The 23,768-nt window shown below is 34.8% G+C and overlaps 4 protein-coding genes across 4 annotated transcripts; 2 read left to right on the top strand and 2 right to left on the bottom strand.

The window, feature by feature from the left end:
• Positions 1–2,763: 2,763 nt before the first annotated feature.
• On the bottom strand, positions 2,764–3,941 carry LOC133877728 (uncharacterized). Its single transcript, XM_062316110.1, has 3 exons — positions 3,652–3,941; positions 3,403–3,601; positions 2,764–2,973 (listed from the first exon to the last, which is right to left on the bottom strand). Exons 1-3 carry the CDS (start codon positions 3,939–3,941, stop codon positions 2,764–2,766), a joined length of 699 nt encoding a protein of 232 aa, XP_062172094.1.
• Positions 3,942–5,753: 1,812 nt separating this feature from the next.
• LOC133877727 (uncharacterized) lies at positions 5,754–6,365 on the bottom strand. Its single transcript, XM_062316109.1, has one exon. It carries the CDS (start codon positions 6,363–6,365, stop codon positions 5,754–5,756), a length of 612 nt encoding a protein of 203 aa, XP_062172093.1.
• Positions 6,366–8,090: 1,725 nt separating this feature from the next.
• On the top strand, positions 8,091–12,853 carry LOC133878358 (2-oxoglutarate-dependent dioxygenase DAO-like). Its single transcript, XM_062316881.1, has 4 exons — positions 8,091–8,251; positions 10,673–11,033; positions 12,040–12,355; positions 12,451–12,853. Exons 2-4 carry the CDS (start codon positions 10,684–10,686, stop codon positions 12,700–12,702), a joined length of 918 nt encoding a protein of 305 aa, XP_062172865.1. The 5' UTR covers positions 8,091–8,251; positions 10,673–10,683; the 3' UTR covers positions 12,703–12,853.
• Positions 12,854–16,928: 4,075 nt separating this feature from the next.
• On the top strand, positions 16,929–22,710 carry LOC133878128 (ankyrin repeat-containing protein P16F5.05c). The gene is made up of 6 exons (XM_062316636.1): positions 16,929–17,107; positions 17,192–17,279; positions 20,860–20,924; positions 22,047–22,115; positions 22,191–22,240; positions 22,365–22,710. Exons 1-6 carry the CDS (start codon positions 17,033–17,035, stop codon positions 22,474–22,476), a joined length of 459 nt encoding a protein of 152 aa, XP_062172620.1. The 5' UTR covers positions 16,929–17,032; the 3' UTR covers positions 22,477–22,710.
• The last annotated feature ends 1,058 nt before the right edge of the window (positions 22,711–23,768 follow it).

Raw genomic sequence — 23,768 nt, 5'->3', positions numbered from 1 at the left:
GTCCAAGCGTTGGTAATTCGGAGTACTATACGCAAAACGGGTGGTAATTTAGGGGACTAAATTGTTTTTTTTTTTTTTTAAGTCGTATTTGACTTTTAAATAGGGGAAATTTTACGGACACAATTTCAAAATATAAACAGTTTTATAATCATAATTTAGAAGTGTAATATCGGTATTTCATGTTTTAACCCTTCTAAATTTCACCCTTTTTTTTAATGTTAAAATACTCCTTTTTTATTTTAAAAAAATATATATCAAAAATGTCTTGGACTCATCCTTGGTTTGGCTGTGGGTTTGGATGGACTCACCACCAGAATTTTTATTTTTATTTTTATTTTTCTTTTGGATTTTACTTTGATTTTTTTTTTTTTAAAAAAAAAAATGGAGACATTTTGAGCATTTTAGCAAACAAACAAAAAAAGAAGAAGGTGAAATTAAAAAGGCTAACACGGTCTGTTTAAACACTATTTTTTTTTTTTAACAAGTTTAAACGTTGCTGTTGTTATATTTATCGGAGCAACTAACATTTTATGGACAATTTTATCCCTCAAATAATACTAACCGGATCCCTTCCATTTGAATTGAAGAGGATCTTTATCCCTTTAATTCATGTTGATTGACGACTCCCAAAAAAAAAATATGTTGATAGATGGCGCCGACTTAAAACCTTTACAAATTATATATCTAAAAGTATATTAAAATGAAAACTCATATTTTTTTTTTTGTTGTGTATTTTTAAAATTTATGTAACTTTTAAAATTATAATTAAATTTGTGATAAATTACTATTTAATTTTGATTTATGACAATTTTAAAAGCTCCTTCAATTATGAAATGATACAAGAAAGACATAAGTCTTCAATTTCTTTCAGCATTACTCTATCACTTTAATCCGACAGCAATTTTTAAATAAATTTCTCTATCATTTTACCGTCAAAATTAATAATTCATTAATACTGTGAGTCAAACACCTCTTTTACATGTGCCATTCAAATTATATTTTTTTATTATTAAAATTATGAAAATAATGAGTTTTATATCGTATTTCATCACATTTTAAGTGATCGTGAACGGTTGTTGTCAATTTTTGTGTCTCTTAACTTTGCTTCAATTACTTTAAAAAATAAATAAATTAAAAAAAAAAAAAAAAAAAAAATTGATCGTGATCGTGTGAAAGACTACAAACCCAGCTCTATGCAAACACGTTATTCTATTATTTAATGGGAATGACAGATTAGATTTGCTTTGTGTTTGACACGTGGGTTGTGGCTCGACATCCTTGTTTTTACTTTTTGCTTGGTTCCAAACTTGGTTGAATTGGTATACAGTGTTACAGTGACGTCTACGTAACGACAAGCGCGTGTCCCATTGTTGCCAAAGTTGGCGACATGATCTATAAAAAAAATAATAAATAAAAAAAAAAAAAAGTTGGCGACATGGACCCGGCCACCAAAACAAACTATACCTACAAATTAGTGATCCATCGTGAGATTCGTGACGAAGTACTGGTAATGTCTGAATTTGTAATTTAAAAACGTACGATTTTAAAATAGTGATTTTAAAATATACGATTTGAAAAAAATAATTTTTAAAAACGCAGTTAAACGTTTGGTAAAATTACAGTTTAGCCTTTAAAATCGCAGGTTAACTTTTGAAAATATTGCGTTTTCAAAAAAGCACCACATTGCTTGCGATTTGAATAAGCACTTTTCTGCATTTTCAAATCGCAATTTTTTAAAAACGCAGTTTCCAAACGGTTCAATTTCTGCGATTTGGTTTAAAATCGCACTTTTTTCTATGAAATCGCAATCCCAAACGCACCCTAAAATTGTATACGATAATTTTAATTTGATTTATTTGATTAAATAGGTCAGATTCTTTAAACCTAACTAGCTTACTAATTTCATGTGTAATTCGTGTCGAATCTGCATGTCGTGTCAAAAATTGTTAATTCTAATTATAGTACGGGATTCAAAAGTAGCTGAAAAATTACAAAGATGATTTTAGAATTAACTTTTGACCTTCTAATCGCCACCGAATTATCAATCAAATTAACGTCCAAATTGTAAGAGCTTTGGAATTCCTTAAAGCAAGATTGATCCTAATTCTTAAAGCAAGTATGCCAATATGTCTTTTTTGACTTTTGGAATTGGAAAGGAACCAAACCCTTAGACGTGGACGGAATAAATCAAGTAATAAAATTTGTACTTTGTTTGAATAAAGCGAAATGGAAGGAAAAGAAGTGAGGTTAGAAAATTTGTTATCATTTCTCATGTCAAATAGGATGAGAAGAGAGATCAAAAGAAATAGGCCTCTCTTTAAAAATTGACATATTTGACGAAAATGGAAGTAAATGATTTTGCTGCATGGACAAAGATTTAACTAGAAGTGGAAGAAAATAGTCATATTTATTTTTTATAGATCAATTTTTTGTTTTTCCTTTTGTTAGAACCCGATATGCAACTCATGCACATTATATGGAGCGAAAGAAGCCGAGAACACAATTTCTAGTTAAACATTATTTACAATTTTAACAAATAATCAACATAACTTGAAGAGTTCATTTGACTTCTTGTAATTAGATTTGATCCCTCCATGAAAATATTCACTTTTTTGAGAAAGTGAATTCATTTCATAAAGACCATCAATAACTTGCTAAGCAAGAATTACATCACGAATAAAAGAAGGACAAGCCTCCTTCCAAACAATATCAAGTCTTTGGGAAATGGCCAATTTTGCCAAGCCGTGAGCTTAAAGGGATATTTCACTCCCCTGTGGCCGGATCCATTAAAGCACCCACCTTAGCATCCACATCCAACCTTTGGTGAGGGGAGTAAATAGGAGTTGAATAAGGAGGCGGGAGCCACTTATCCTCCACATTCGTACATTCGCCCCATTCCCCACTCACCACAGAACCCCATCTTCCACTACCCCTCTTGCTTGGAAAATACTCCTCCAAGCATACGAAGGACGACTACCCAATTTAGTCGACAGGAAATCCCCATTGGTAAAGTATTTTCCTTTCATAACCCGAGCAACAAGAGATTCCGGAAACTTTAAAATTCTCCAACCTTGCTTGGCTAACAAAGCTTGGTTGAAAATCTCCAAGTCCCGAAAACCCATACCGCCTTCCTTCTTTGGAGCCCCCAGTTGACTCCAACTCATCCATGCCACGCTTTTGGTATCCACTGATTTTCCCCACTATAATCTACTCATCATCGAGTTGAGATTGGAGCACAGCTTCTTCGGCAGTTGAAACATGCTCATACTATACGTGGGTATAGCTTGAACCATTGCTTTAATCAAGATTTCCTTTCCCGTCTGAGACAGAAATTTCTCCTTCTAACTTTTTCCGCACCCTGTTTTGGATCCCCTCAAAAGTCTTCATTTTTTATCTTCCCACCAATGCAGGGAGACCCAAATACTTTTCAAAACAAGAAGAAACTCCAATACCAGCAAAGGATCGTATAAGAGCCTTAAAATCATCACCAGTATCGTTGCTAAAAAAGATTGAGGTCTTCTCAGCATTTAACTTTTGTTCCGATGAGCTCTCATACACCTTCAAGAGATTTTGGAGATTACTCCACTCCTCCAAGTTGGCTCTGCAGAAAAAGAGACTATCATCTACAAAAAATAAATGAGTTAAGCGTACACCCCAGCAGAAACAGGAACACCTGTAAGTTTTCCTCCTTGCTCCTCCCTTACAATCAACGAACTCAGACCCTTAGCCACCAAAAGGAACAAGTATGGAGATAAAGGATCCCCCTGACGCAGCTCCCTAGAAGGATGAATTAGGCCATAAGGAACTCCATTCACCAAAACCGAATATGAAACAGTGTTAACACAAGTCATGATAAGGCGAATCCACCACTCTGTAAAACTCGTAGTCCTCATTATTACTTCCACGAACTTCCACGAACTTCTATCATATGCCTTGCTCATATCTAGCTTAATTGCTATAAATCATTTTTTCCCTTTCATCCGAGTAGCCATAGTGTGAAGGGCTTCGTAAGCGACTAGCACATTATTAGTAGGGCTGGCAATTTTGACACGACTTGACAATCTGACACGAACACGACACAAAATTAGCGGGTTTGGGTTTGCCTTAAACGGGTTTAGGTCATAAACGGGTCGACCCGTTATGACCTGTTTATTTAGGCTTGGCGAGTCGTGTCATGGGTCACCCACGGGTGACCCGCCAAACACAATTATGATTTTTTTTTTATTATTTAAAAAAAAGAAAAAAAAGAAAATGTGATTAGCCTAAGATGTAAGAAGCATTAAAGAACACCACTTGGCTCAAGAAAATGAAAAAGATTCAAACTCATATAAAGACATTCTTTTTTTTTTTTTTTTTTTCCAAACAAAAGAAAATGAGGTTAGCCATTTAGCCTATGACGCATTAATGATTCAATGAATGCCACTGCGCTCAAGGAAATGAAAAAGCATTCTGAAAAGTAGAAATGACAAGACAAGAGGAAAGGCATCACTCTTCACTCCATAGTCAATCCTGCTATAAGATCGCACGTCCAAATCTTTTTTTTTTTTCTTTGAACAGCGTGCGATGTGTGGTGTGTGCTACGTGGAAACAGGCCAAACGGCCCTAGGTAGAGTCTGTAGAGAAGAGAAAACACCGAAAAAAAAAAAAAAAAACAAAAAAAAAACCCTAACTTCAGCGCCGCCCCCTCTTCTTCTTCTTCTTCCTCCCGCTCGATGCTCTCTCTCTGGTCTCCGCTCGTTGCCAACATCACTGCCAATGTCGCTCTGTCATCGTCGTCGTCAGACAAAGGAGAGCGCTTGAGACGAGCGGCATCCTTGGCCCACTGAATCAACTTCTCCACTCATTTTCTTCATCCCCTGCAGCATCATCATCATCACCGGAGGAAGATAACTTGGGATTTGCAGGAATTTCGTGAGAACCCTTAAGAGCAACAAATCTAGCAGAGAGCTCATCTTCGTTCACACTAGATGTGGTTGATTTCTGAGAGTTTTACGGTGGAGATTAGGGAGGACAGAGGGTTGCGATTTGAGGGCTTGGAAACGACCCATTATGCTAAACAGGTTGCACGGGTCGTGTCGTGTCATGTCCGGAGCTCCGACCCGTTAACGTAAACGAGTCGTGTTTGGGTCTAACTTAAACGGGTCGCGGGTCTTCACGAGTCGTGTCGGGTACCCGTTTTGCCAGCCCTAATTATCAATGATTAGGCGACCATGAACAAAGGCACTCTGGAATGGTGATATAAAAGCAGGTAGCACACGTTTTAATCTGTTGGCAAGGACCTTCGCAATTAACTTGTAAATAACGTTACATAAACTACTTGGTCTGAACTCACTCATTGACGAAGTTGAAGCCAGTTTAGGTATCAAAGTAATATATGTAACGTTAATTCCAGCATCAAAACAATCAAAATTCAAAAAATCTAAGATAGATTTCCTAACCTCGGGCCCCACTATAGGCCAATGTTTTTGATAGAAGCACACACCAAATCCATCAAGTCCAAGAGACTTCAAATGATGCATTTGTGATAATGCTTGATCCACTTCTTCCAGGAGGAAAGGCATCATAAGCATATCATTCATACTCGAAGGAACACGAGACTGTATTGTTGAAGTGCAAGCCTCCATCTTAGAGGCATCTGAAGAGGTGAAAAGGTTCTGATAGAAACAGGTAAACACTCTCCTAATGTCTTATTGATCATTCCAAACATTTCCATCCAAATCAAGGATAGATCCAATGTGGTTTCGCCGTCTTCTTTAATTCGCCCAGGCATGGAAGAATTGAGTGTTCCGATCCCCCTGTTTATACCAATTCCTCTTCGCCCTCTGTCTCCAACGAATATCCTCTATTTCCAACAATTTATTAATCTCCCCTTTAATCTGAGATATTGCCTCCAGATTGTCCGGGTTCTCAAATTGTTGTAGCAGAGCAAGCCTTTTTTGCAACCCCTTTAAGGAACGTTGCTCCATCCCCCTGCGATTCCGACTCCAGAGGGTCAAAGCTTCCTGACAAGATAGAAGCTTCCTTCTAGCAGCCACCAGAGGGTTCGAATCCAAAGCCTCTTTGTGCCACGCCTGTTTAATGACTTCTTCACAGTCCTTTGTGACATTCCAGCTGGCTTCAAATCTAAAGATCTTCTGGGCTGGACGGAATAACTGGTTCAAGCAAATCCACAGAGGATGATGGTCATAACAAGTGGAAGCCTCGACCTCAATCACAACATTCGGGAATAGAGCACCCCATTCTGGCGAAGCCAATCCTTTATCCAAACGTTCCTTCACAAACATCCCCCTCTCCCTTTTATTGCTCCAAGTGTACTTCAATCCTATGAAACCCAAATCCCCCAAAATTACACTCTTGAACCGCATTCCGAAATCTACCCAGGTATTGTTCAATTCTGGGATTGCCACCAACTTTTTCAGAGTTGTCCATCACTTCGTTAAAATCTCCGATGCAAAGCCAAAGCTGCAGGGAAACCTTATGTAAATACGACAGTAACTTCCATGAGTCTTCACGACGAGCTTGGTCTGGATGACCATAAAATCCCGTAAGTTTCCATGAAAATATTCATAGTGAAATAAAGTCAAATTAAATTTAGTATCACTTTATTTTCGCTATTTCTTTATTCATTAAGGCCCCAATTTAATCTTTTAATTATTCTTATACTCTTGAAATCACATTTCATTGAGTATATTTATTTTAGTAGCTCCTTACTAAAATGCTCAGGTTCAAGACTTAGAATAATCAATCCCAATAAATTTATATTAAGGAGATATTTATTATTTCTATAATTTCTAAAAAAGAAAAAAAGAAAAAGCAAAGCAAATATCTCACTTCAATATGTATCAAAGTCAGGGACGGAATTAGACATTTTAATGGGAGGGGGCCAAATAATTTTTTTTCTTAAGTATGTAAGGGTCAAAGTATATATATAAAGACAAATTTTAAGTAAATTAAACATAACCAGTTTTGATATTTTTATTATTCCCTTCAAATTAAAAATCAATAAGCAAAAGTGAAAAGAGTTTTTGAAAAAAAGTAAAGAAAACCGCTGACCAAAGATTCAGAAAATGAAAAATAAAAAAGGTCTCAATTATTTTTGCCACACATCCTTAGAAAATCGAGCTTCGTCAAGCATGTGACTCCTCAAATCCACACCTGTCTTCTTCCAATGTATTGCTTTACTAAACCCTTTTCATTTACTTTGAACAAAGCTTCTACAACTTTGTAAAGTTTCTTCCATTGTTACCTTCTTAGGCATGTCCGTTGCTACTCGTGAAATATTAAAGGAAAAAGTTTTAACAATAAAGCTATCGTTCCAAATGAGATGAAACGAGTTGAAGAGATGATAAAAGAGAGGGGGTCAAGGGGCCAAAAAAAATATTGCTTGAAGCCAATAGGCGAAAAACCTTTAATTTTATTTTTATTTTTTATTTTACCTTAATTATTAATTTTTTCTTAAGAGTTGAAGGGGGGCCATGGCCCCCTCCAGGCCCCCTCTCTCCGTCATTGATCAAAGTGACATACACTTCACATTTAAGTTAACATTTCTTTAAGGATCGAGATTCAATGATATAATAAGTCATGAGTTCAAATTATTCAATTGACAATACTTTATAGAATAACAACTCATTCACGTAGTCTAATTCAGTGTATTCTAAACACACGAACATATTAATGAGAAGTAACTATTTTCATATTCAAGATAAACACATTATGATTGATGTGTCATACTTTTATTAGATGAAATGCCTAATTTCATCACTGATGACGAACTAAGATTTATATCTTTTATGTTTTACTTTTATTAATAAACGTGAACTACATACCATATGAATTATAGACTTATGTGCAATGCCCAATATTCTTGTTCATCTCAAAAAATAAACTATTTTATTGATGCCATAATGTTTTACTAAACAAATTGAGTTTTATATCTCTAACCCCAACACCTTTCGTAATTTTTGCTTTTATTAATGAAGGCCCCATTTTGTTCCTGCGTTAAGCCTTTTTTAAAAAATATTTTCGTTGACCAAGGAAAACAAAGCTAAATTGTCCACATGCGGACGCCTTGCTTGAGGGACAACCCCTCTTCCATTACTTCTGGTTCAACTTATTTGGACTACTTAAAGTGTTGCACTTCTCGTTTCTCTATCCCTTTCACAGGCTGCTAGATACAATGATCTCGACAACGTCGTTAGCTTAGCCACCGCCGGTGTTCCTCTTGATTCCAAGGACTCACTTGGCCGAACAGGTTATAACCTTAAGCTTTTGCTTCTATGTTTCTAGCTGTTGTGGTTCAACAGACAACAATGTCTTTGGAAAGAAGAAACCTGTGATTTTTATTGTGTAAAAATAGAGAAACTTTTTGCAAGAAAGAAAGACTTTTGATGATCGTTTTACTCAGGTTGAAGGATTTCATTCTTAGCTTGTTTTCCTTTCTATAAATCTCCACAAGTTTAAACCGATGGAAAAGGGTCGGACTACAATTTTATTATTCGTCACCTGGACTAAGTTTGGTGTCATTGGTCCAGCTCTTTTTTATGTGGTCATTCTAAAAGTAAAAATCCTTTTTTTTTTTGAAAGGTTTTCTGATCCATCCGGGTGAAAGGTGATTTCTTGTAAAGTTTGGCATTTAATAGGTTCATGATTTTCGGAATCGTATTCATTCTGAAAAGGGTTCAAGTTTTGATTCAGGAATATTGGTTGTTAACTTTGAAAGATTTGCAGTGATTGCATTTCTTCTGATTTAGCTATACAATGGGGCCATAAGTGTGATCTTTGAAAGGCTGTTTTGGGTTTCGAATTTTTTATGTCTTTCGAGAGATTTGTAATAGGTTTGAAGTCTTTATAAGTCAATGGGGTCATGAACTAAGTCTTTATGATGGCCAAAATACTAGCATAAAGAAGTCTAATGGATTGGATCCGTGCAATATTTACTTTGATTGACATCACTGATCTTGGAGACACCTAGTGGCATTTTACCTTTTGTGATGAAAATTTGGTATAGGAAATATGACAAGATCTGAAAGAGCAAGTGAGCCCCCTTCCCCCTCCTCCTTTTCTCTTCTTCCTCCTCTTTCTGGTGCCAGTAGCCCAAACTTTAAAGGCTGACATTTAACAGTGAGCATGATAAATGATATTTTTGGGATTCTATTGCCATGGGTTCTTGAGACATAGGAGATTGTCCTTTTTTGGCCAAGAGATTGAGAAATAATAGTTTTGGAGAAAAAGACTGTTGTGATCTTTGGAGATCTGTAAATTGCAGAGAATGAAGGTGGTAGGTGAAGTAGAACTGTCGGATGCTATGGTAATTAGCAAGCAAAATTTATAGTTTTGAGATGCAATAGCCTTGTAGTTTACTTGTGTGGCACGTGGTAGTATTCGTTGTTTTGTTCTATGGTATTTTAGCTGGTGTCTGGAGCAATCTTTCTAACATACCAGAAGGTTGTTTAGATCCTCAAATGTCCAAATGGGCAGAATCTGATACAAAGTAACGTTGGTGAAACTTGACTTTGGATGGAATTGGTTGCCCCTGAACCCCTATGTAGGCCTTGAAATACTGATATTCTCAAATAAATATGAGTAATGCTAGATGCTATATTTCGATCCTACAAATGTCTAACAATGTTGACGTGGTACTCCAAATCAATGATTAGATTTTTTTTATTTTTTATTTTTTATTTAACGATGATTAATCCAAGGGTTAGTTGGGAGTGCCACGTCAGCCTTGTTGGATAAAATTATTGTATCTAGCATTTCAATAAATATTTCATTTGTTTTTTAAATGCCTGAATTTCCCTCTACTCCTTTAGTAGTTGTCTGAAATGTCTCAAATCATTCTTGGAAAACCTTATCACTAGTATTTGGTGTTGGGAACAGAAAACCATCTTTGTAATATTTTTGAAGTTGGGTTAGGCTTTTTGTTGAATCGTAAACTATCTATTCACACCTGCAACTTCTACCCCATTTAACTTTCAGTTTTCAATTTGGAGCATATCATTACTTGGGATTGTTTTACATAGTCGCATAAGTGGCAAACCATTTCAACTGACTTCACATTATCCTCAAGTGGAGCAACTATAAATCTTAACCTTCTGTATCTTTATCTGGAACATTCATTTATCCCTACATCCTTGTACACCATAGTTCTGTGCATGTTTTTTGAGTGTTTAATACCATGAAGTGTTGCTAGCCCTGTGATTCCTATTAGCCCTAAATTGAGCAGTTCTTCACTTCTTCCATCCGCGTCATTCATTCAGCGAGCAGTGTCTTTTCTTCAATTTTCCCATTCTCATGTTATGTCTGATAATGATAACTCTTTCTAACCTTGCCCATTTTTCTTCTTTCTATTTGTAAAGTAGCCAAAAATACATTCCTTAGTCTTTCTTATGTAAGAATGTCTAGATTCTTTTTTTAATTTATGAATATATGAATGTCTAGATTCTAAAATGTCTTTCCATGCTTCTAGCTTAGCTTTAAATTTAATCATTCTATTTATTACCCAAAGACTCATTATTGTATTTATCATTCTAATTCCATTACTTTACCTTAAACCCATTTTATTTCAATAATATAAATATCATCACTTAGAATCTAATATTAATTTCATTTTATTTGGTAAATATAATTTATTTGTGCTAACTCCTAATATATTTTCTTTGGCATTACAAAGAGCGAGCAAACATGGCGGAGGACAGCAATTTGAAGTGTATCCCAGTGCTCGATATGCAAGAAATCGACGATCCAGAGCATTATAAGAAACTGAGAGAAGCATCCGAAGAATGGGGTTGTTTCAGAATCGTCAACCACAAGATCCCCGCAAGTCTGATGCTAGAGATGAAGAAAGTGGTGAAAGATCTGCTTGACCTTCCCATGGAAATCAAAAAGCGCAACACCGATGTGATAACTGGCAGTGGCTACATGGCACCGAGCATTGCCAATCCTCTTTACGAGGCCTTGGGGCTCTATGATTTGGGCTCGCCTGAGGCCGTGCAAGCCTTTTGCTCTCAGTTGGATGCCTCTCCTCAACAGAGGTTTCTTTCTTTGCTCCTCATCTTTCTTCCCATCTACTATCTTCAATTTTCTTTCTTGTATGGTTTTGGTTCCTCCTTTACTAATATTCTTCTTCTCTCCTTTTTTATTGGTTTATGATAATTGGTTCTAGCATATTAAAATATTCGACTTCCTTTCCATTGTATCCTGAGATATGATACCTTTACAACTGTAACAACTTTTTTTTAAGATCAACCATTAGATGTTTAGGACCCACATGTAGGAAAACAGATCCAATGGTTAGTTTGAAAAAAAGTTGTTGGAGTTGTACAAGAGTTGTGTCAAGAGTAGTGCAATAATCATTTTTCCTGTATCATACACACAGATACGGATGCAGCGCATGCACGCACGCACACCCCGTTATCTCTTTAACCAACCTGACCTGACTTGGCCCACATCATATCAAAACAGACCTCCGCTTCAGCTTGGGTTAGAAATTTTCATAGTGATTGAATACATGCATAGCAAAATAGGGGAAATTGTAGAAATTGGTCTTCAATTATTGTTAAAAAAAAAAAAATTGACATTTTGAAGATGAAGTTTGCTACCTTGTTTCAAAGCATAGGAGTTCTCAAGGGATGGTTATAGTTTGTACAAATTTCATTGAAATCTACAGAAGTATTATTTATTTGCATGTTCCTATTACTGGGAGATTGTCAATTTCGTAATGCTAATGTGTCGATAAGAAAGCTTGATCCGTAGAGAAACAATAAGGAGATGTGCACCTTAATTGCACCTTAATCACTTCAAAAAAAAGAAATTGCACATTTTAAGGGAACGATATTATAATCTTTTTAAAACTTGTTGCAAGGCCAAGGTGGGTAGAGATTTGAAGGTTAGAGCAACTATCCCTGACTTCAATTGTCAACGATTTTCCTCCCCCGGCCCTCACATTGGGGCCAAAAAAGAAAATCCCATTAGTGAAAATGAATGTGTTTTTCTTGAAGCTGATTAATCCAATACCCATTACTTGATTCTACTTGGCAGGGAGATAATAGAGACGTACGCTCAAGCAATACATGAGCTGGCCATTGATTTAGGGCGAAAGCTGGCCAAAAGTGTGGGGTTGGTCAGTGACCTGTTCAAGGGATGGCCTTGCCAGTTTAGGATAAACAAATACAACTTCACCCCTGAAACTGTAGGATCCTCTGGTGTACAAATACACACAGATTCCGGATTCCTAACCATACTCCAAGATGATGAAAACGTTGGTGGTCTTGAAGTCATGGACAAGTCTGGTGTATTTGTATCAGTCGATCCCTGCCCAGGCACCCTCCTTGTCAACCTTGGGGACGTTGCTAAGGTACGTATATATAGAGGCTGTCTTCCATTTATTGGCCCTTATTCATGGAAAATGTCAAAATTATGATGTGCGTGTTTGTTGGTATGTTCTTCAAGGCATGGAGCAATGGAAGGTTCTGTAACGTGAAGCATCGAGTGCAGTGCAAGGAGGCAACCATCCGAGTGTCAATCGCTTCATTTCTCTTGGGACCGAAGGAGGCAGCAGTTGAAGCCCCACCTCAACTCGTGGACTCTCAACACCCGCGTCTGTACGTTCCTTTTACGTACGAAGATTATAGAAAACTCAGATTTTCCACAAAATTGCAAGCTGGTGAAGCCCTCGAACATGTTCGCACCCACTCCTGCTGATCAACTGGCATGCATCTATCATCGAACACTTTTCCTTATTTACTTTAAAAATAAAAAATAAAAAATTAGTGTTCGTGGGTCGAGTTGATGTATGACTATAAGATTATATCCGTTAATTATAAATCAATTTAAACATGTTAGACTTCTCAAAGTTAACTAGTTTACTAATTTTGTGTTTAGTTTTTCCTTTTGTTAGAACCCGATATGCAACTCATGCACATTATATCTAGCGAAAGAAACCGAGAACACGATTTATAGTTGAACATGATTTATGATTTTAACAAATTATCAACATAACTTGAAGAGCAATTTATAAATCATGTACCTTGTTGTTAGCAAATTCAAAAATTGATTATGTTACTCTTAAACACCACAAGTCTTCTCCTCATTGACTATCGTTTGGCTAAGAGTGTGGGCTCTTAGAGCATTTACATTGAGCTCAATGAGCTAAACCAAAATATCTAAGGATTTGTTGAGTTGGTACAATGCATATATAATTTGTGTAACTCAACGATGCGTAATTTATATCAATAAAAAATCAAAATTATTTCTATCTTCTTTTGGAATAGTGAAAGTAGATAAAGAAAGATTAATATTTTAAATGACATAGTGAAAATAGATAGCTAAAATGTTGAGCAAGATGTAAGTGCTTTGGTTGGAAAAATGGGTTGCTAATATATATATATATATATATATATATATATATATAAAAGAAAAAAGAAAAAAAGAAAAAAAAACATTTTTGTTATTTTAGCTACCAACTTTTTCAAATTATTTTTTTTTTAGTTTACTTTTTTTAATTTTATTTTTAGTTTTTAGTTTTTTTTTTTTTTTTTTTTTTTTTAAAAAAAAAATATGCTACAAAACTCAAAATATGCTACTGAACAGTCGGTTTCAGACTAGCATTTAATGCTACAACTCATAAGTCATGCCTTCTGTTAACTGATAGCATAGAAAGAACAAAATTCAAGCCTCTATCATTTCACCTCGAAATTCAAACTACATTCACATTTTATTTAAACAGCTGGTGGGTTTTATTCAGCTTGGTTGCGGGCCGTGAGTTTTCGAATAAAACCCGGTTCGAATATTGAATAATATTCGAACCAAATAGACCAATAGCTATTCATTTTCATTATTCAATTTAAAATATTATTTGTTTATCTCTTTTAACTATTTCTAAAGAAGAGAGATAACAATATTTATTATTATTATTAGTATCGATTTGCATTGTTAGGCTACGGTGCTCAACAAATTTGTGGAGCATTCTAGCACTTCAACAAATCTTTAGCTATTTTGACTACTGCAATTCAGCCTATCCCAAAATGAAAATAATAGCTTAAGGAGGGACTTAAGATAAATAATAATAATAATAAAATAAATAAATAAATAAAATTAAAAAAAGAAAAAGAAGAAGAAGGAGAAATAGCCCCGATGGGCCTAAAACACGTGTCATCTCATGACTTGTCATAGGTTACCATTAATTATAACTCATTCCACTAAAAGGTTATAATAGGACTATAATGTTTATTTAACTATACAAGAGTTTATTTGACTTCTTATAATTACATTTGATCACTCCATGAAAATATTCATAGTGAAACAAGTCACATTAAATTTAATGTCCCTTTATTTTCACTATTTCTTTATTCATTGAGTCCCCAATTTAATCTTTTAATTATTCTTATACACTTGAAATCACATTTCATTGAGTATATTTTATTTTTGTGGCTCCTTACTAAAATGCTAAGGGTCGAAACTCAGAATAATCAATTTCCGTTAAATTTATATTAAGGAGATATTTACTATTTCTATAATTTCTATTAAAGAGATTATGGATTTCTTCTTGAGGAGTAGTGTTCTTACAATGCTACATACGATCATCCAATGTACCGATATTTTGATAAAAAAGCAAATATGTCACTCCAATATGTATCAAAGTGACATACACTTCACATTTGAATTAACATTCCTCTAAGGATTGAGATTCAATGATATAATAAGTCTTTAGTCCAAGTTATTCAATTGACAATAGTTTATAGAATAACAACTCATCCACGTAGTCTAACTTGATGTATTCTAAATATTTTTACACCGGAAAAATGAGCCAAATTTTTATTTTACCAGGGAAAAAAAATATGACCTTCAAATAGTTAAAAAAAGGTTATAAATTTAAGGGAAATTTTCACTTACACTCCCGAAATATTAGCGGTTTTGAAATCATAATCTTTGACCTTCAAATGGTAAAGAAAAAAAGGCTATACATTTAAGGGAAAACTTCACTTACACCCTAAAGTATAAAATAATTGGACTTGAGTTAATAACTATTTTGCCTAACTATTGTCTTTATGTTACAATTTAGCTATTAATAATAAACATATACTTGAGTTAATAAATTTTTTTTTTTGATTATATGTATGTAAATACCAGCATTTGATTATAACAAAAATCACATTTCATTCTTTGGATGTAACAAATAAGATATGAGTAACGCGCTAAAAATCATACTTTTATCTTATTATTATTTGGTGGTATCAATTATGCACGAGTCAAGAACCAAATTGAGAAATAGGTTATCTTATATATATATATCGAATACTAAGGATCTATTTTTTTTTTTTTTTGGAACAAAATCTCGTCTATATAATTCTCAGAAAAACTGAAACTAAGAAGTAGAAATACTGACATCCTTACAAACAATATCGTAGATTACATCATGAATCTCTTCCATCCATATAAAATCTACAACATGAGTGGTAGCTTCCTAGGCTAAACCATGTGTAGCTAGATTGGCTTTCCATTTGACATGTACAAAACTGAAAGTCCTCAGAGAGCCTAAACCTAGTTTGATATCTTCCAAAAAATGGCCAAAACTACTTAAGCATGGTATAGCAGAATTGACTTCCTTCACGATCTGTAATGCATTCTCTTTCAATATAACATCAAAAAAACCAGTCTCCCCTCTAAATATAGTGGCATATAAAGCAGCCATTGTCTCTGCGGCTATAGGTTTCATAACATGCTGAAGAGTAATACAATGGGCAGCCACCACAAGCCCCTTGTAGTCATGTGCAATCATCTGAAGAGCTACTCGCCCATTCACTTTGTTCAAACCAGCATTCCAATTGATTTTGATAATCCCTGGAAGTTGCCAAAGAATGGGTTGTATATTGGTGGTGTTTGGTGGTCTCTCCCCCTCCCCATTGTTGGTTCTATAGAAGTCAGTGGTGTTCCACTCAATATGGCAACCCATCATTTGGCGAATGTGTCAATCTAACAATCTTCTAAACAAATAGGAATGGAAGAATCCGGAAAGCTAGAAATTTTCACTAAAAAAGAAGAAAAAAAAAAGCCTTTTATTTGGTTGGTGCAATAAAAACCCTAAAAACATAAATTAATCAACTTTTTTAACTAAGTAATTCATTATAACAAACAAATAAAATAAATGGTAAATGTATCATAACTCTCTAAGTCGAAGTACGATTTGAAAATGGTCCATTGCTTTCTAAAAATTAATGTCAACTCTTTCAATTTTTTGCGAATTTGAAATCAGTCATTCCATCACTTTTTTGTCAATTTTCGCAACTTCCATTAGTGTCATATCAACCTTTTTGCCACATCACCTTAAAATATTATTATTTTTAATAATTTTATTTAAAAATAAAAAAGAAAAAGAAAAGAAAAGAAAGGATCGGGCACCATCCCCTTTGGGGGTTTGAGGGTGGCTGCCACTAGAGGGGGTGGCCCAAATGGATCTAGGGGTGGGGCGTGGCTTCTTCGAAATGGATCTAGGGGTGGCCTTCAAACCACTCCCAGGAGTTAGGGCATGCCCCGTGGCCACCGCCTAGAGTTAGGGTGGCCGCGTGGCCAACCCAGAGGTAGCGCAGGCGACCCCAAACTTTCATTTTTTTTTTTTTTAAATAAAATTATTAAAAATATATATTATTTTAAGGTGATGTGGCAAAAAGGCTAACGTGCCACTAATAGAAGTTGCGAAAATAGATAGAAAAGTGACGAAATGACTCGTTTCAAATTCGCGAAAAATTGAATGAGTTAAAATTGATTTTTAAAAAATAGTAGACAATTTTCAGATCGCATTTCGACTTAGGAATTTACGATACATTTAGCCTATACTAAAAACTCAACCTTTTTTAATCTATAAAAAAAAAAAAAAATAATAATAATAATAATTAAAAAAAAAAAAAAACTCAACCTTTTTTGGTATCTACCATACCAAAAATCAATAGCCCGTCATCAGCATCGTCTCCGCGTACTTCTTCTTAGATTTTCTTTGTTAGATTGCCCAGTCCTGTACTTCAGGAACTAGGGATAGATGGGGACGGAGGCAAACACAGCAGAGCAGACGTCAACTGAAACGACGCCGGAGCATGTGGACGCCTTGCTTGAGGTACAACACCAATTCCATTACTTCTGGTTCAATTTATTTGAGCTACATAAAATTGCACTTCTCGTTTCTCTATCCCTTTCACAGGCTGCTAGATACGATGATCTCGACGACGTCGTTAGCTTAGCCGCCGCCGGTGTTCCTCTTGATTCCAAGGACTCACTTGGCCGAACAGGTTATAACCTTAAGCTTTTGCTCCTCTGTTTCTCGTTGTTGTGGTTCAACAGACAACAATGTCTTTGGAGAGAAGAAACCTGTGATTTGTTGTGTAAAAATAGAGAAAAAATTTTGCAAGAAAGAAAGAATTTTGATGATCGTTTTACTCAGGTTGAAGGATTTCATTCTTAGCTTGTTTTCCTTATAATTCTCCACAAGTTTAAACCGATGGGAAAGGGTCGGACTTCATCATTTACATTAATATTTTAACATTTTTCTTCTGTGTAAACTCAAACTCGACATGAAATATTTAACTGAAATGGGGTAAATTGTGGTAACCTTCGCTCTCACTTATTCCAAAAGGTTAAGCGGTTAAAAAATGGTGGGCTTAATTATTAAATTAATGTTCTAACATTTTGAGGCTTGGTGCTTTGAATTCTAAACTTCAATCATCTTTTAGTGAGCTGAAGAAACTTATTTCGGTACTTGCAGCGTGTCAGTGAGTTTGTTGGCGGCTGACATGTGTTAACAAGCTTCCAAATTGTCAGCAATGAGTTCCTTAAAGATCTAGATTCAACCTTTGAACGTTCTGTTAAAATCTATGAAATTACACTTGGTGTTGCCAGTTACTAGATTTTAGTTTTATTCCCCAAATTTGCTTCAGGAAATAGGCAATTGTGAGTGCCTTCGCAATCTCGTATGGATAGTTAGGAGAATGAAGATGATAAACGCATATTCTCCTTCCAAGTGAAGGCAAATCCATACCCTAGAAATCTAGACTGCATAGTTTAAGCTGATTCATGCCCTCATGAAACGAGATATGTGGATTAGGTAAATTTGTTCTTAACGTACCGATGTGCAATTGGAGGGGAATAAATTTCACATTGCACACTTTTGTATTTCAGATGCAAGACACACACACACACACATATATGTATGACATATTTAGATAGAGTTTGAAGAAATAAAACTATGTCCACTACCATATTGTTTGAGAAAAAGAGTGAAAACTTAAGCAAATTTCAGAAATTATTATTTTTTCTTCGTCTATATATTTTAGTACTGAATCTTAAGAAAACAACAAAACGTTCTGTGCTAAAGTGTATTTTGGGTCAACAATTTTATTTTTCGTCACCTAGACTAAGTTTGGTGTCATTGGTCCCGTTCTTTTTTATGTGGTCATTCTAAAAGTAAAAATCCTTTACAAGTGATTTCTAGTAAAGTTTGGCACTTAATAGGTGCATGATTTTCAGAATCGTATTCATTCTGAAAAGGGTTCAAGTTTTGATTCAGGAATATTGGTTGTTAACTTTGAAACATTTGCCGGGATTGCATTTCTTCTGATTTAGCTATAGAATGGGGCCATAAGTGTGATCTTTGAAAGGTTGCTTTGGGTTTCGATTTTTTTACGTCTTTCGAGAGATTTGTAATAGGTTTGAAGTCTTTATAAGTCAATAGGGTCATGAACTAAGTCTTTATGATGGCCAAAATACTAGCATAAAGAAGTCTAATGGATTGGATCCGTGCAATATTTACTTTGATTGACATCACTGGTCTTGGAAACACCTAGATGCATTTTACCTTTTGTGATGAAAATTTGGTATAGGAAATATGACAAGATCTGATAGAGCAAGTGAGCCACCTTCCCCCTCCTCCTTTTCTCTTCATCCTCCTCTTTCTGGTGCCAGTAGCCCAAACTTTAAAGGCTGACACTTAACAGTGAGCATGATAAATGATATTTTTGGGATTCTATTGCTATGGGTTCTTGAGACATAGGAGATTGTCCTTTATTTGCCAAGAGATTGAGAAATAATAGTGTTGGAGAAAAAGACTGTTGCGATCTTTGGAGATCTGTAAATTGCAGAGAAAGAAGGTGGTAGGTGAAGTAGAACTGTCGGATGCTATGGTAATTAGCAAGCGAAATTTATAGTTTTGAGATGCAATAGCCTTGTAGTTTACTTGTGTGGCACGTGGTAATATTCTTTATTTTGTTCTATGGTATTTTAGCTGGTGTCTGGAGCAATCTTTCTAACATACCAGAAGCCTGTTTAGATCCTCAAATGTCCAAATGGGCTGAATCTGATACAAAATAAAGTTGGTGAAACTTGACTTTGGCTGGAATTGGTTGCCCCTGAACCCCTATGTAGGACTTGAAATATTGATATTCTCAAATAAATATGATTAATGCTAGATGCTATATTTTGATCCTACAATTGTCCAACAATGTTGGCGTGGTACTCCAAATCAACCATTGAATTTTTTTTCTTCTTTAATTTTTTTAACAAGGATTAATCCAAAGATTAGTTGGGAGTGCCACGTCAGCCTTGTTGGATGAATGTTGGATAAATTATAGTATCTAGCATTTCAATAAATATTTCATTTGTTTTTTAAATGCCTGAATTTCCCTCTACTCCTTTAGTAGATGTCTGAAATGTCTCAAATCATTCTTGGAAAACCTTATCGCTAATATTCGGTGTTGGGAACAGAAAACCATCTTTGTAATATTATTGAAGTTGGGTTAGGCTTTCTGTTGAATCATAAACTATCTATTCACATCACACCTGCAACTTGCAACTTCTACCCCATTTAAGTTTCAGTTTTCAGTTTGAAGCCATATCATTACTTGGGATTGTTTTACATAGTCGCATAAGTGGCAAGCCATTTCAACTGACTTCACATTATCCTCAAGTGGAGCAACTATAAATCTTAACCTTCTGTATCTTTATCTGGAACATTCATTTATCCCTACATCCTTGTGCGCAATACTTGTTCTGTGCATGTTTTTTGAGTGTTTAATACCATGAAGTGTTGCTAGCGTTGTGATTCCTATCAGCCCTAAATTGAGCAGTTCTTCACTTCTTCCATCCACGTCATCATTCAGCGAGCAGTGTCTTTTCTTCAATTTTCCCATTCTCATGTTATGTCTGATAATGATAACTCTTTCTCTTTTACCACTAACCTTGCCCATTTTCTTCTTTCTATTTGTAAAGTAGCCAAAAATACATTCCTTAGTCTTGCTTATGTAAGGATGTCTAGATTCTTTCTTTCTTTTATTTATTTATTTATTTTTAATTTTTAATTTTTTTAATTTTTTATTATGGATATAACTGGATTCCAAAATGTCTTTCCATGCTTCTAGCTTAGCTTTAAATTTAAATAGAAAATACTATTCAATTATGATAGCCATTACGAAATGGTAATGTTCCTTGATTTGATTAATACTTGTGCTAGAAAATAACATGTCTATAATGATTGTATGGTAGCATACTGACCTAAACAGCATATGAGTAAAAAATGTACTTTGATTAAGTGTAAATTTCATGTATGCTTTGGCCTAATTGGATGTTATTCAAATGAAACTTCCCTTACTTAACATTGTTATGTTAATGCTTAAGTTTAAGAAATATTTTTTCTTGTTAAGGTTTTCTCTATTTTCATTTAGATTTTGGTAAAATTGCCCTTTTATTCTAAGTTGAATTTCAATGCTTTGTTTGCCATAATAGTTTACTGTATCCTTTGTTACCGATGAAGCCGTTCTATTCTGCCAATCATGGATCTTTCTCTGTGTTGACCCAAGTCCTGCTGATATTTGATTGCAGCCCTTCATATGGCTGCAGCTAATGGGCATCTTGACATCATAGAATATCTTATCAACAGAGGAGTGGTAAGTATGCTATCTTACAAACTATTTTTTCTTTTGTTTATCATTTCCATACTTTAATTTTTTTTTTAAAAATTAGTTGGTAAATTACAAGTTTTGTCTTTTGATGTGTTTATTTTGTCTAACTTTTTGGCACCGTCTTTGGTTCAACCCTTTATCTACAAGCTAATTCTTGGCTGCCGTATCATACAAAAACTCTACATTTTTTAGCTCAAAAAGAAATTGTTTTAACTTTGTTTGTTTTAGCAATTTGTTAACATATTGTTTCGCAGAATTATCTGTGTTATATTACCCTATGTTCTCAACCTTTGATTCCTGAGTTGCTGCTTTGATATAAAATATAGAAAAGAAAAACATATGGTGCTTGGTTGGCTAGGTAGTACAAATTAAGGCGACAGGATTTTATGTTACGATGGCTAGGCTAGTATTTTGGTGATCGTAAAGACTTAGTTCATGACCCCATTGACTTATAAAGACATCAAACCTAGTACAAATCTCTTGAAAGACATAAAAAATTCGAAACCCAAAACAGTCTTTCAAAGATCTCACTTAATGGCTCCATTCTATAGCTAAAACATTCCTCTCACTAGTGCTAGGGTGATTATTGTGTTTACTTGAATTGATGTAAGGAAATTCTTTTAATTAAGCACTTGTAAATTTCTTAATGATAAATAAGATAGCCAAAAAGACAAAATTTCCAAGTATTTGCAGAGTGTAATGGTTATCATACTTCTAATTTTCTTCCTCTTTTGATGACCAAAATCTTTCCAAGTACTGTGTGGATTCCTTTGTGTTAAATTTTTGAGATTTATAACTCCATTCCAGCCTTGACTAGCATATTTTTGGTAATTCCTTACCCTTTTGTGCAAATGAATTTTAGCTCCCCATGAGAATGGGATGGAGGGTATCATGGGTTCATAATCCATTAGGCAAGTTTGTAAAATTTCCAATAAAGAAAACTCCATGTTTACCATGGAGCTTAATATATTGTTAGTCATTGTTTTCCAATTTTCTAAAATCTTACAAAGGACTGGTTACTTAGAGTTGCTGCTCTTACTGTGGGTTATGATTGTTAAATTACTTGCAAAAATGTTAAGAGAGTTTTTGGGACTTCTGTCTGAGCAGGACCTTAATGCTTTCAATGAGGAGAAGAATACAGCTCTTCATTGGGCTTGCCTCAATGGGCATATTGAGGTAATTATCACATTCCCTATGTCTGGCAAATGTAATGCAATATTGAAGTTCTTTGACAAATGTTTGCCTTTTCAGGCGGTTAAGAAACTGATCTTGGCAGGAGCAAATGTGAGTGTATTAAACAGGTCTGTTGTTTCTAACCTCTTACTTAAGTCAGAAAGCCTTTTTAATATGAACATATCTTCTTCTTCTCTTTCTTTTTTATTTTTTTCTAAATCATAAACCATCGTGGTACCGGGTTATGTTCAGCTATGAGAGGACACCAATGGATGAAGCAGTTAGTCGGGATAAGGTGGATGTCATTGATGCGATTAATGCAGCGGTGGCACAAGTAGAACTTACTGGTATGAGGGTTTCCTAATGTTCGACTTTCCTAATTGAAGTCAGAGTTCCGAAAGATTTTTGTTAAAAGATTTTATTATGTTTTTCTCTTATAAATTACAAGCTTGTAATGTGAAATTTTTGTTCAAAGCTGTTGAGTCTCTCCTGGCTCTTTGCATATTACTGATTTAGTAGTCTTTCCAACTTTCATACATCCAAACTCATTACTTGTGCTTCGATACCTAGGAAGTTGAAAACCTAATATTGTTTCTTCTTCTTCTTCTTCCTTTTTTTTTTTTTTTTTTTTTTTTTTTTTTTTTTTTTATAGTAAAAAAGAAAAGAAGAAAAAACAATGAGGTATCTAGCCTTTTCCTAATAGATTTAAGGGTGTAGAACTTCTGTTGTTAACCCAAAAAAAGCATCTCATTTTATGCAAGCACAAAAGGGATGGCATTAATGGAGGAATAAAGCAAACGAATCCTTTTTCCTTTGCATTTTAGACACTGAGTGAATCAAGCTATGTTTTAGTGATAGCATGCTATGGAAACAATATGCATATGCCTTTACTGAACCAAGCATGAGATGCCTAAAACCTTATCAGGTCCACACAGCCAGCAATACGATCCAAATGAAAGTGCCCTTATTGAAAACCAATGCAAACAATGAATGGAATGCATAAGCTTTCTGCCAAAGGTATACTAAGAGACTACATAGAAACAAACCAATGCATAAAAATGCAAGAAAAAGGAAGCTTTCATTAGGGCATATCATCAAACACGCATGCATTGTAAATCTTTTTTTTTTTTTTAATGATGTGTAAATTGAAAATCAAGCCTAACTACATGCTTTCCAACACCACCCTAGTAAAATCAAACCAAAAGAAGGAAGGCAATAAATTGCCAAAATTCCCATCACACGAATGAAAAACATGAAGAATTTTGACAAAAAATTCGAGAGATGCTGTCCTTTTTTTTTTTTTTTTTTTTTTTTTTTTTTTTTTTTTTATGTGGGGAATGAAAAACTCGACGAATGAAGTGAATTGTAAATGAAAATTGAAGAAAAAAAATGAGATTGGCAAAGTTTTTGAGGAGCCCTAGCTTGGGGAATGTGAATGGTAAAAAAGAGGTGGTACAATCGTGCACGGGGGGTGGGGTTCTTTTTAAAAACGTTTCAGTTGAATCCCATTGAACGCGCCTTTTGACTGTTCGAACGCGGTAGCCCAAAAACTCTAGAAAATTCAAGTTCATAATGCACTTTTCTCCCCCTTAACGATATACTGAAAAGATTTCACACCATGGAAGACACCAAAATTCATTTACACTTGGTGAGCTT

Source organism: Alnus glutinosa, chromosome 9, assembly GCF_958979055.1.
Source record: "Alnus glutinosa chromosome 9, dhAlnGlut1.1, whole genome shotgun sequence".
Taxonomy (NCBI): Eukaryota; Viridiplantae; Streptophyta; class Magnoliopsida; order Fagales; family Betulaceae; genus Alnus; species Alnus glutinosa.
The sequence above is the reverse complement of the archived record's forward strand: the minus strand, read 5'-3'. Positions and strand labels throughout refer to the sequence as shown.